Below are 14492 nucleotides of genomic sequence, written 5' to 3' on the forward strand. Positions count from 1 at the left end.
TCGACCAAAAATATTTACGAAAAGTCGAATGGTCTTTGAAATGTTGCCATTGCTAGCAACCAAACTAATTTTGTTGTATTGAATCAAGAGAGTCAAATATTTTTATTTATTTGTCAAGAATGAACAAATTCTATTTTTCTAAATGTAAATTGTAAATACAATAAAATATTTCATAGTCATTACGAAATGTTAACTATTTAAAATAGAAACAATTATCATCATTATTCATATTTTACAATGAGTCTTTTATGCAATGGATAGGAAGTGAGTCAGATATGAGATAGTGTGGAATAACCTTAAATATCAGTAAACAAAACTATGGCCATGAGAAGTATGCTAATTATATGGCTAATGAGATTCCAAGTTGCGTATGAGATGCATCTAGATAACGGACCAATACATCCATATTTTGATATATAACAAATGTTTATAAGTTAATCTATTTCACTTTTGGAACACATTATAATATACACACACATTACATATTTAAATATAGTTTTGCAATATTAATAAGGAAAATATTTTACCTAGGCAAATTTAGATAAGAACCAGAATAGTTGCTGTATTTGTAATGCACAAGATTCCAACTGGAGGCATAGCTTAGCAATGCCTGTCTTGTAAGTAAAGGGCATGTGGCAGCCGTTCTAACATCTGGCACTGCCGTTGTCACAGTTCTCCAACGACGAGGAAGGACTACACTCTATAAATACGACTTTCAATTTACACAAAACCGATTTTTCTTAAAGCAATTTTATTAAGTTTAGAATATAATATATTTGTTAGATATTTAACAAAACTATGTTATTTAGATTCACAGTAGACTGATGGAAGTAGTTTTAAATAATAATCACAACACTAACACTATTGATTATATCAATGTAAATAAACACACTCCACTATTACATAAGTTGTATAGCTTATGAACTCACTAACAATTTAAATGTTTCAAATACTTACAGAAACATCATCTGTTGGGTAAAGTAAAATATCTCTTAATGGATCATTTAATAATAGTGTTTTATTCTCCTGTATGTATTTTTCAAAGTCAAGAACATTGCACTTATTGCTTAATACATTCTGAAAACACAGAAATTATATAAATGGTTTTACCAATTTTCAGAAAGTGTTTTTAATCATATAAACAGTTTTTGATTGTTTGGTGTGCTTGTTTTTATTTTTATTTTATTTTTTGGTTCTTAGTTAATTCATAATTTAAAAATGGTTAATATTTTGTTACTATTATTATCAGAAACTTTTCACTTACAATACTATATTAGAAACGGTTTCTTGTGAATACATTATGTCACTGACTTTATTGTATGTTCAAAAGGATAGTATGCCTTTGTTGAATGTTACATACTTAAATATTAATGATTTAATTTATGTATGTATGACAGGTTGTCCCATCTGAATTATTGTTGAATACAGTTGGTATGACATAATCCTAAACTAAAAATATTTAATTTACCTTATAAAATGTTTTTTTTTTAATGATATAAATATTGGATCAAATAATGTATTAATAAATTAAGCATAAGAATATATAAGTCAAACAATATATTATATTATGCAAAAAAATCTTATTATAATTTATAACAAAATAAATAAACAATAATTCTAGTTTTGCAGAAACAGGTTTATATGAGATAAAATGTATTTTAAATCAACTGCATCTCTCTAAATAACGACATGAGCGACTATTCAATACGGTCAACATTTAGAGTTCCACTTGGAGATAGCTTCTGTTAGAAAATAGAAAGCTTGGTTTGCGTAATTTGTATATTTTATCAGAAATATTTACCTCGTATTCAGCGCCATTCTTCTTATTCCTAGAAATTACTGGAGGCATTATGACCTATTCAAAATGCGGCACCATGTATTACATTCGTGTTAGATTTTTTAAATAATTTCTGACGTAAAGCACTGACTTTACATATTAAAGAAATTTATTGATGATCACAACAATAAACGCCGAAATCTACGAGATCGAATAACGATTTGACATTAGTAGGTGTTGGTTTTTCTGCCGTCAAATCTATTTGAATACAGGTAAAATATTTACAGATGATTAATATTCTCACAGATAAAAAAACTGTTTAGTTGTCTACATTGTCACGACCATGACATGGATCACTCGCCACGGTAAGTAAAGTTATCCCGACAGCGTAGACAGACAAAATAATAGACCAAGAGAACGTGTAATCGCGATTAAGCACAGACAATTTATCAATGTGTGCATCTAATGTTAACATACTAACCGTATTCCCTGTTTTGGGGGAGAAATTATTTTCAGGATTAAATGAAATCAAAACAACCAAAAATCATTGCATTGTTTGTTTTTGTTTCCGTTATCAATAATGCTTCAGAATCTTTATATGATTTTAAGGATTTAATAAAATTCTGTAATAATATCTGATCATTTAGCTTTTCGTTAAAAAATACGTTACAGTACTTATTTTTTTTTATTTACAACCTCTTTCTACGCAACAGTCTCAGTTTTTTTTAATATCAGCTTTAAGGTTTTTTTTTCTTGGCGTATCTTACTTTTCAAGCAATTGCAATTTTTTTTAGTGGTTTTTATTTTTGCATTATTTTAAAAATTGACACTCGAAGATGTTGATGATACTGGATTAGCATTTTCCTCAGATATTGAAATCTAAAACACTCAAGTAAATTATTAATAAAGAATGGTGTCCACATAGAAGGTTTGGAGCTTATTCCACCACGCTGCTCTAATGCGGGTTGGTAGAATACACATGTGGCAGAATTTCAATGAAATTAGACACATGCAGGTTTCCTCACGATGTTTTCCTTCACCGTTAAGCACGAGATGAATTATAAAAACAAATTAAGCACATGCAAATTCAGTGGTGCTTGCCTGGGTTTGAACCCACGATCATCGATTAAGATTTACGCGTTCTAACCACTAGGCCATCTCGACTGAAATGCTCTCCTCGGCTTACCGACTTATCGTAAATACGTGTAATGACGTAGGTACGTTATAAGGTAAATTTGACTTTGAATAAATCATAAATAATGTTGTCATTAGAAAATTACAAATAGAAGAAAGAATAAATTAAAATAATTTATATGTAACAAATCACTTTAGGCTATTATTGGATTAAATATTTATTTGTTTACTTTGTAATATTTTTTATTGAAGATCGGTCCATTTTTTTAGCGGACGCTGGCTGGATGTAAGTGCTTACATGATACATAATTATAGTTTATGATTGATAAAACTAGAAAAAAACCATATATAGAGATTTTAATGCGACACAATACGTTCTGTCCTGCTATATCATAAATAATCATCACTGAGAAATTATGTTTAGGGACTAAACCGTCGTATATATGCGTGAAAAGACACGCCGGCAATTTTCTTCCCGCTATCGCTTTTACATGAAATAACACGACAATGCACTATAGTATAATCTTCGATATGGTATAAGAATTATTTCTCTGTCTTCTGACTGGATTACAGTAGTTTTCTAAAATAAATATTAGCAAAAATTGAACATCAAACACAACGAATGCACCAACTGTCAAAGTTTGTTTCGCAATTAGAGTTGCTAACATTGATAAAACGGGTTACACGATAAGGGACAAAAAATTTGAAACTGTATCTCTATCTAAAACATTTGTAACGTAATTTTCGTTCCCTATCCTGTGTATGTGAGAAAGGAATCGTCATTGGGTCTATTAGTTTCTCAGTCTACGCCCAACAATGATATTTTGGTGCGCGACCAATATCGGAATTACTATCGACATTTTATCAAATGTCATATCTTGGGAGCCGGTGCACAGACAAATGATATCATATCTAATTGAAAATTCTAAATTGCAATCCATAATAACTGATGGATTAAACTTTATGAAATATATAGTATAAGGCCCAGTACACACAGGTGATTTTTGTCACGTAACAGTAGGTGTATTTTATATTCTTCGGTTGTTTGTTTTCATACATACGAAAAACGGCTGAAGCATCGATCAGTAAAATTGTTATACAAGGGAAGAATAGAAAAACAAATAAAGACAAACTATTGTTTGTATTTTGATATAACTTATCATCATTCTTAATTTTGAATATCTTATACCAAACCAAAGTCGCCAATAATCGGTGATTATGGTCCTCGGTGACTTTAATGCCAATTCACGCGCCTGGGGAAATCCAGCCACGTATCCGCGAGGGAGGGCCGTTCAGGTGTGGGCTTTACTTTCTTGCCTGTCACTACTCAACAGAGGGCAGGTTCAAACCTGTATGAGACATCAGGAAGGTTCCGTGCACTCAGAGCGAGGAATTGGAGGGTGGAAGAAGAGGTGGAGACTTTGTCGGATCTCAGATTCATCCGATTCGAGATCTCTGTCTTCCACAGGCCAGTGGAACTCTCGAGGATGCCAACCACGCTCCCGAGGTGGTCTCTTGGCCAACTAGATCGCGAGTTGGTCGCGAGAGAGGCTGCTATCGTGTAGCGATGGGGTTCTGCGGGAGGGCGCCAGTGTAGAAGAGCTGGCCAGCTTCATGCACAATGTTCTTAAGGAGGTGTGCGATGCGGCCATGCCGAGGGCCTGGCGTAGGGCACCGCTCCGTCATGGTATATATCAGCTGGTATATGAGCCGAGATGGCCCAGTGGTAAGAACGCATGAATCTTAACCGATGATCGTGGGTTACTTTGTAATTATAATTCATCTCGTGCTATACGGTGAAGGACAACATCGTGAGGAAACCGTGTTATACGGTGAAGGAAAACATCTGCCACATGTGTATTCCACCAACCCGCATTGGAGCAGCGTGTTGGAATAAGCTCCAAACCTTCTTCTCAAAAAGAGGAGAGGAGGCCTTTAGCCCAGCAGTGGGATATTCACAGGCTGTTACGGTTGTATATGTCGGGCCTTGGAACGAGCGAAGGAGGAGATGGTGGCTGACCTGAATAGGGATCCATGGGCGCCCGTACCGTGGTGTACGAGGAAAATTTAGCACCCACGGCGCTCCCGTGACGGAAACGATGCTCTCCTGCGCCTGGTTTGGGAGCTTTTCCCCCTTACAGGTGAGCATGTCCCTCCACGAATGGCTCCTCGCTCCATGATCGAAGAAGAAATTGTGGTTACACCACAAATCACGGAGCGAGAGATGGAAATGGCCCTTGATCGTCTGAGGGTCAGAACCACTGCGCCGGGTCTGGATGGGGTGCCAGGGCGTGTATTGCAAGACGCTCTGGAATACCTAGTTGGAAGGCTCCGGGAACTATTTGACAAGTGTCTTTTCAGCGGGCAATTCCCGAAGCCACGTCAGTTGTGCTGTTGAATGAGACGGGCAAACTCTTCGAGAAAATTCTCGCTGCCCGTCTTGTTCAACATCGAGGAAGTGGGACCGAGTCTCTCAGAGGCTCAGTACGGGTTTAGGGCGGGTCGATCAACCATCGACGCCCTGAACGCCCTAAAGACCCGGACCATGGAGGCAGTGGCCCGAGGGGACGTGGTCCTGGTGGTATCGCTAGACGTGGTGAACTCCTTCAACAGTCTTCCTTTCGTGACAATAAGAGAGGCGCCTCAATATCACGCGGTGTCTTCCTATCTTAGGAGGCTGCTGGCAGCTTACCTCCAGGATCGAATGATCTTCTGAGAGGGGAGCGATGGGCGAATTGTTCGACGTCAGATAAGCTGTGGCGTTCCACAGGGGTCGGTTCTCGGCCCAACCCTGTGGAACGTGGGCTTTGACTGGCTCCTGCGGGCACCCGTCCTTCCCGGAATGGGGCTGTTGTGCTACGCGGACGACACTTTACTCATGGCGACGGGGCGAAATTTCCAAGAGGCGGCCCTCCTGGTCGAAGTCGAAACGTCGCTTACGATGGACCGGATCAAAATGCTGTGCTTGAGGATTTCCACCTGTAAAACGGAGGCCCTTTATTCCACAGTTCACGTCGGGGCCCTCCTCGTGGAGCGTGTATCGCAGTCCAAGGGACAGTGATAAAGGTGAAGGCCCAGATTAGGTATCTGGGTCTGATCCTGGACGGAAGATGGAGCTTCAGGCAACACTTTGTCCAACTGAGCCCGAAGCTCATTAATGCCGCCGCCGTCGAAAAAAAAAAAGGTGTTACTTATGTGTATTCAAACATATGCATCACAATATGCATTTCAGCGTATTTGACTAATTAAATTTTGCAATAATTAAATCAAATTGTCGCATGTCGAAGCCATTTCCAATCATCTTCGCCATAATCTCCATCACTATACTTAATATCGATATCAAAATTATTCAATAATAGTCTGTTTTTTCTTGGTTTTCTATTAACAATATTAATTCCTCTTCCTAGTCTTCTTAAAAATGGATATTGGAAAATAAAACAAATATCGGAGCATGAAAATTGTAATGAATATGTTTTTATCGTGATGTTATTATAGAAAACTTGTACATTTGTTAATAATTCATACAATTCTTCTTGAATATTTTAATGAAAAAAAAAGTGTAGGTATTTCAATACAAATGTTTATACATATTTTTTAAAATATTATTTCAACTTTTTAAATATTTTATGACTTATTAAATTGCTATAGAATTAAATATATATATTGTTTACCCATTTAATTAAAATCGAGTATTAATATTTAATGGTATACTTTTTAAAATAGGTACTCTTTAAAAAAATAGGTACTTTTTGTTTCTATAAAATTTACAATTAATCTAATCAGAATACTCTTTAGTATATTTTATTAAAAGTTATGACTACACAATATGTAGAACTGAATCTATGTAAAAAAAAGAAATTATTTATTAATATAAATATGTCTATGTATTTACATGTTAAATATTAAGCTATAATTTACTATTTTTGAGTTAGACAGTACAATAAGCGAGACAAAGTTGGTCGGCTGAATTTAAGACTCTTCGAGACTTTCGTCTCAAAATACGATAAATATTAAACTATAACTATTATCTTAGATTTTGTTCCTAAAATTTTATATCTGCGTGCCTGTGTGACAGTTTTTATACTTATACGATAGCGTTGACGATAATTGCGATTTGTATGGAATGAAAACGATGCCGTCTTCTGACAATATTCGTAATTAAAAAATCGTACGTTAACACGGAAAGTCTATCGAAATAAGTAAAAAACTCTTAATTCCAAACCGCTTAGCGATATACCACTCGTGACTGATTTCTGTCCGGCCAACTTAGATCACGCGAATTTTGCAAAGACGGTTATGACATGTTTGACAAGTTAATTGGTAGGAGAGATGCATTTTTAATTACAAGTACAATAACAATAATTGATATTGTAATAATAATCCTTAAAAAAATACTTCGTCGCATCTGTATACTCTTAAATATACGTATTACCTATATAAGTATTTATAGTTTTTAGCGCTGTTGTAGCTAGCTTTGTTGTTCTGTATATCATTATCAGTAGGGTTTTCTTATTAAATGATAATTTGGCATTTAAGTTAAAGTTAGTATATTCACATTATTTTCAGTATATAAATAAATAATACCTTAATAAATATGTATTAACAATTATTATTAAACTGTACATTTATCAAAACAGACGAAAACTGGCGTACTGTTATCGTCAAAATTAATATACATAAATCTAATTTAATTTTTGTAATTGAATAAAAATAATATTTTACACATTATACAAAACACATCTACAGTACAATATTTAAATACATTTTACTAACAATGATCATCATATTTTTGTAAATGAATACATTTATTTTATACGTGACTGGTACTGTACAAGATACATATAAGCTTATAGCTACACGTATTAGTTACATTTGAATAAAATATAGAATTGTAATAAATCCATTAAAGACCATCACATATATTTTTGGTATATAATAATTATATGGCACAATATTCGAAATGATGTTCTATAATATTTTAAGGTTATTTAATTATTCACACAAATACACACGCACTCATATTTTAAAACACATATAATATCACACGATTCACACGTCATAATATATTTGAGTATTATTTTTACATTAATAATTCAGACATTACATTCCATCTAAATAGTTTTAGATTGGTTATCCACTATAGCGAGTGTTTATTTAGCACTCAAAATATTCATTATCTATTCGTGATAGGAATGTGAAGGTAGTCCACCTTGCAGAAGCCAAGGGTGAAGAGCGGGGAACATATTGCGAGCTGGGCGCGGGGTCCGGACGTCAAGTATATTCTTCTACGTCTTCATCTTCACTGAAGTCGGAGTCTGGGTCAAGGTCTGGTAGAGGTTTTAAGTAATCTACAGTGGGGGGTGGTGGATTAGGAACTAAGTAACCTTCTGATTCTAAAGGTCCCACCGGTGGCCGAGGTAGTCGCATTTGAGGGCTAGAATCGGGACCAGTTGCTTGAGCTGCTTCTAATTTTATACATATTTCATCGAACATTATTCTATCCCTGGGATCTATTGTCCAGCATGCTCTCATTAGTTCACATGCGAATCGTGGGCAGTCATCTGGTGGCACAAGAAGTATTCCCCGTAAAATTTTCTTTGAAGCATCATAGTTGTTACAACCGTAAAACGGTTGTTTTCCTCGACTGTAAATTTCCCAAAGAACTACACCGTAAGACCAAACATCGGATTCATGAGTAAATCTAGCATAAACAATACTTTCTGGTGACATCCATCGCACAGGCATGGGTCGCTCACGACCCATTTTATAGTAATCACATGTGTAAACATCTCGAGACATCCCGAAATCTGCTATTTTAACAGCTAAATTAGTACCTACTAGACAATTCCTTGCAGCCAGATCCCTGTGCACAAACCTTCTGGATGCCAGATATTGCATTCCACGCGCCACTTGCAGAGCTACGTGCAGTAAAGCCGATTCATCGAGAACTAAACCTGGTCGTCTCCCTCCCCGAGAACCGCGTAATACTCCCGCTAAATCACCCCACTCCATGTACTCAAAAACCATCCATGGACTAACATTTGTATCATCTGGAATAATAATAGACCATTTTTGTTTACCCATACACTTAAAAATAATAATATGCATTTATAATAAATACAGTTAAAAAAAGATGTATTATGCTAAACATACCTCTGTATACTACGCCTATTAGTGTTAATATATTAGGATGACGGAATGCTGACATTATGGAAACTTCTCTTACAAAATCTTCTTCTGCGCTGCGTCCAGCGCTGTCTTTTAGGACCTTTATAGCAACCTGCTCTTCAGCAGTGCTACTTCTGAGAACCCCTGTTTATAATAATATAACATTAATTAAAATAATTGAAATGATTTTGATATAGTTGAGTGAGTGAGTGGGAAATAATTGACGAGTGGTGATACCACCAAACAGCAATGCTTTGTTTTACTGTATTATAGGGTGATTGTGCCAGTATAATTAAAGGCACAAGAGACATAACATCTTCGAACCCATAGTTTGCTTCGCATTAACGGTGTAAGGAGGTGAAGATAACTACTTACCATCAGGTAGCCCATTTCACCGTTTAAGAAGGTTCCTAAAATAAATGACGTTAATATATAGATAAATAAAGTACCTTTATAAACTTTCCCGAAGCATCCTTCCCCGACTTCTTCCAGGAACGTTAAAGCACTTCTTTCTAAGAGTGTAACTTGCGGCTCGTTTCCTTTATTTGATGGTGGTGGAGCAGGAGATCCTGGCACAGTAACCGGGGCCGAAACATTCCCTGCACCGCACACGCCGTACTGCGGGTTCGTTATATACCGTTCAGCAAGTAGTGGTTCTCCTGGCCGAATACGCTACAAAAATAACGTACGCTAAGCAAAAACATCGTAAGCATGGACAAAGCAACAAAGATATAAAATGCTTAGTCATGGAAATTTAAATATTCATGCTTTTATATAACATATTATATTGTAAATATTTTTTTCTATTTTATTATTTAAATTTAAGATGAGATATTTATTTTGTAAGCGCCAAGTACAGGACAAGGTATAAAGCTTTTAATTAAAATTAGTAAAAGTCGTACCGGTTTGTCTTTTCTATCGATTTTACATATCCGTCTTCTGAGGTAGAATATAACTATAGAAACTATAAGCAATAGTAATCCACATCCTGCTGCCATGCTCAACAGCACTGGGGCACTCGCACTGGAGTAGGTTCCTGATCCTAAAATGGCTGCATCGCTACTTGCCGTTGCTTCTGCTATTATATCACTACTTACCAGTGAATTCGGTGCCTAAAAATAAAATAGGACTAAATTATTATTAAGCATATGTTTCTACAGTATATACATAATTAGTAATATATATTATTAATAATATAAATATGAAACTTTTGTGTGTTTGTGTAATTGTGCCAATACTGCTTAACGAATTGTAATGAACTGAGTATTTGAAAGCGTTAGTATGAATAAAACTGTAGATATAGCAAGTATATTGCCGAATGCCGACAATCGTGTTTATTGCAAGTTACAAGTTATCTTATTCAATTTTTTTATGAAATTCTGCCACGTGTTTATTCATCAACTACAGCAGAAGAGCAGCGTGGTAAGTTGAACCAGTTTCTTAACAAGGGAGTTGGTCTGTGCCAGCAGCGAAAATTTCAGATTGTTACTACGTAATTATAGTACAGGACTAGGATATAGGAAACATTTTTATTTAATTTTTATAAATCAAAATTCGTAAATTTTAATACTTATTTATTTAGATTGGCGTTTAACAGATTGTGACATGGACCTTTTATAATATCACAAAGTTAAGCCAAAAAAAATTACAAAACAAAATTTTAACGATTATTTGATACGGGTTTAAATAATGAGTCCATAATTGGTATAATTTTTATCATATTTAACGTAAAAAGGGTTATTTTTCTTTTTTATATAGATTTGAATTTAATATATAATAAAATAATTATAAAACTAGTGTCACTTATACCTAATCATAACTTCATTACATTTTGTTGGTCTGACTTCGAAATAATTTGTACCTATAGAGTTATTTTGGTAACCGATGGTGTATGAAAAATGTTATCAAGGGTGACCAGCCATGAATATTTATGAGCTACGATGGAGTAACTATGATTTCATATTCGATCCAGTTCGAAGTAGAAAGTCAAGTTCGAAGAAGTGATCCGAAATCAATACTATAAAGGTTAATCGAATTAGTTATTTTTATTAGAAACGTTAACATTTTTCTTGTCATATTCGTCCATATATAGGCATAAACATTCCCACAGTAGATACTTTTTAAACTGAAACTTTATTAAAATGTCACTTTTTTACTGTTGTCTTTATTCTAGAGATGGTCTTTACATATCACGAAGTTAAAACTACAGCGATTATATCATAGGAAATTTATAGGAAATATTCAGGTCAACTTTTAGTTTTTTTTAATTTTCTTTCTTGACTTCTCTACATAAATCTACATTACTCAAATAATGGCTAAAATAACTTTTTATTTAAATATAAATAAATCTATAAAATCCCGTAACGGTATTTCATAATCAATTTACATAAATGTAATTAATTGATTTCGCTCATCTGAAATCTCTTTGGATTATCTTAAAGCCTATTTCACTTTATAATTAAAATTTTAGATACCTAATAAATAGTTCAATGTTGAAATTCTGTTTGATTTGAATTTGGCAGCTTAACATATTACATATATTATAATAATTAGCATTAAAATACAATATTTTAGGAACAACAAAATAATGTACATCATAAATTGAACATTTGGCAGTTGGCAATCGTAATGTTTCGTATAATTTATGTTTTAAATAATACCAGTATCAAGAACATTATTATTGAATTGAATACAATAAGTAATTATCATATTCAAAATTAATCGTAAAAACACTAAATGTCATCTTTTGTAATATTTAGAGTTTACTTTTTAAATTATTAATACAATATTATAAAAGGGTATTCTCGAATCTTGATTACGTTAAGTCTATATTATAATGTGTACTTGTACCTTGTAGAGTGTTAGATAAGGAGATAAAAGCCGATGTGTTAATGGTGATGGATAGTCTTACTTGAGCGGTTGGCGATGACGGTGGGTATCTGAGGTCGGTGGCGTTTGACGGCCGCGGTGGGATTACATTGTGGATAGCTTGACGCTGAGTCAGGGGCACTAAAATTCACACATTTTATAAAATACATTTGATTTTTGCTTAAAAACAATTAATTTAAAAAGAAAACTTTTCATCATTCAAGAAAACATGTTCGAATCGACCGTTTTTATTTTTTTTAAATAATTTAATTTAAGAAAATATATTGTTACCTGTACTTCGTGGACATTTAACACCTTCTTTGGCGGGTTCAGCATTGGATGTGCATACACAGTAATGCACAGTATTGTTGTGTTGAATGCATGCAGCTTCTTCACCACAAGATAATGTTTCGCATCCACCATAGATAAATGTTACTAAAACAAAAAGCTTTAATTATTTTAAAGTCTGTGCTATAACGGAAAATATTATTACTGTACCTATACAAGTTGTGAGCGCAAAATGTTAGCTCATTCGGATGTCCCTTAAAATTCAATTGCAAACTTTGACCGAGTTACATTTAAATAAAGCTTGTAAATATAACATATGTTACACGATATGTAAGGAATATAAAGTGAAATACTGGCGAAAAAAAGTTATCCTAACACGACGCTAGTTAAATATTATATGGAAGAGTAATTGTCTCTAGAGCCTCTTTTGAAAAATGTCTACGGTGTTTTCTGTTGCAGGAACGTCATGATCAATATATAGGGGAGTCTTGTAACTATACTCGTAAATACATGTATACTTGACTGGTAATGAATTTGTCTAGATGTTAAGATCGCCTTTTGAGTCTTGTATTGGTAATCAGTATAATGAAAATAAATAAATATACATATATATACAATATTAGGTACTCACTTGTGTTATTTTGGGCCGCCTGCTTAGGTCGTGCTTCTTCTCTTGCGACCCTAGCTAGTTTTGTTGTTTTCTCACGTGACAACTGTAATTAATAAATAAATGATTGAAAAAAATGTTGACTCAGTGAAATTTAGAGTACAATAAGGTATACTCTACATTTTCATTCACGTTTTCATAAATTTTTTAAGCCTCTATGTAATTTTTAAACCAATTTTTTAAAAACTTTACAATTACATGTGTCTAGTAAACTAAACAAACAAACAAAACTTCCAGATATAATTTTTCATCGTTTACAAATTTATACCTACGTTATGTATATTTGTGCCCCTTTATGTGTTTTGATCTAGTCCATATGCGGTAGGCAAAGTCAAAATAAAAGTATTAATCAAGTTAAAACAAGGTAGCATTCATTTTTAAAAATATTTTGATTATTTTAATTTATTAAAAAAACTGACACGAATTCTCTTAGAATTTATTATGCTTATAGATAGATACGACTCAACATAAACGCGATTTATATGGATTTCACAAACAACTATCCGTCATCCATAGTAAACAAGGTTTTACAACAGATTCTCACTACTAATTATAATGCGTTTCCATACATATTAATTAACACGCGCATGCAAAATGGTAAACATCATGAATTCTTCGTTGATGCAAAAAGCAGTGATTTTGTTTTATGTTATCTTTGTATATTTAGGAATATTAAAAAAACCTAAATACATTATAATTTCCAATCACACATAAAATATATTTATTATTTAGTCCTTTTATATCAATCATTGGTAAGGTAAGTAAAAAAATCATATTAATTTAACATAATTCATAAACGCTTTTTATTTTCATTATTAATCGTTTTAATACCGAAATAACGTATATATAACAAGATTGAATTGAAATTCATCTTGAACGTTCGAGGAGCCCGATGCAGTTATTTTGGACACCTTATCGTGGTGCGTGCCCACTCCGCGGCTGCCTGAGGTTACGATAAATCAATAATATCATATCCATAAATGAGTTATTGATGTTTTATAGTCCTCATTTTAAAGAGTTACTCCCGAGTTATGCGTTGTTCGATTGGGAAAGATCTAAAATGTTTTATGAAAAGATGTTATTATTGAGAAACGCCCACACGTTTACATATGATAGGTATACAACTATACGTGTACGTGGGTACTTATAGATAAAAAATATGAATGATTACTGCATTAAAATTTAAATATAAGAACATTTTCACGTAATCATAACGCGTTTTTATTCGATTTTGCATTGTTTATTACAACTTTATGATTCTTCTAAATAATGTGATTCTTATAAAAAGTCTGTACTCTTATACAGCAATACAATATAAATAAATAATTTGCTCTCAGATGTTTAAAATAGATGCTTAAAGTACTTTATACTTTGCCAATCGCTTTAGCAAGAGTTTTTCAAGAGCTATATTATTATTTCTATTTCTTATGCGGCAAAAGTTAATTCACTTGTCTGCAGTTTTTCTTTAGTAAGACTTGTTGCATCCATTGAACTAATGTAATTATAAACAGGGACGAGTGACATAGCGCCTACTTCCCATGGTTGGCGCCGCATTAACGTTGTAAATTATTATGTTAATATTTTATTATA

At 33.6% G+C, this 14492-nt stretch overlaps 2 protein-coding genes across 2 annotated transcripts in view; both read right to left on the reverse strand.

The window, feature by feature from the left end:
- LOC126781345 (dedicator of cytokinesis protein 9) overlaps positions 1 to 2019 on the reverse strand; it is a 43675-nt gene extending 41656 nt beyond the window's left edge. The window contains exons 1-3 of the mRNA XM_050506288.1: positions 1802 to 2019; positions 958 to 1077; positions 528 to 700 (exon numbers count right to left, since the gene is read on the reverse strand). Coding sequence (XP_050362245.1) covers positions 528 to 700; positions 958 to 1077; positions 1802 to 1849 — 341 coding nt within the window. The 5' untranslated portion in view covers positions 1850 to 2019. The remainder of the gene's footprint in view (positions 1 to 527; positions 701 to 957; positions 1078 to 1801) is intronic.
- A 4472-nt stretch (positions 2020 to 6491) lies between these two features.
- Positions 6492 to 14492, reverse strand: part of LOC126781412 (tyrosine-protein kinase transmembrane receptor Ror-like) — a 33348-nt gene continuing 25347 nt past the window's right edge. The window contains exons 2-8 of the mRNA XM_050506376.1: positions 12867 to 12948; positions 12239 to 12382; positions 11991 to 12088; positions 9982 to 10191; positions 9529 to 9751; positions 9065 to 9223; positions 6492 to 8961 (exon numbers count right to left, since the gene is read on the reverse strand). Coding sequence (XP_050362333.1) covers positions 8183 to 8961; positions 9065 to 9223; positions 9529 to 9751; positions 9982 to 10191; positions 11991 to 12088; positions 12239 to 12382; positions 12867 to 12948 — 1695 coding nt within the window. The 3' untranslated portion in view covers positions 6492 to 8182. The remainder of the gene's footprint in view (positions 8962 to 9064; positions 9224 to 9528; positions 9752 to 9981; positions 10192 to 11990; positions 12089 to 12238; positions 12383 to 12866; positions 12949 to 14492) is intronic.

Source organism: Nymphalis io, chromosome 3, assembly GCF_905147045.1.
Source record: "Nymphalis io chromosome 3, ilAglIoxx1.1, whole genome shotgun sequence".
NCBI classification, from domain to species: domain Eukaryota; kingdom Metazoa; phylum Arthropoda; class Insecta; order Lepidoptera; family Nymphalidae; genus Nymphalis; species Nymphalis io.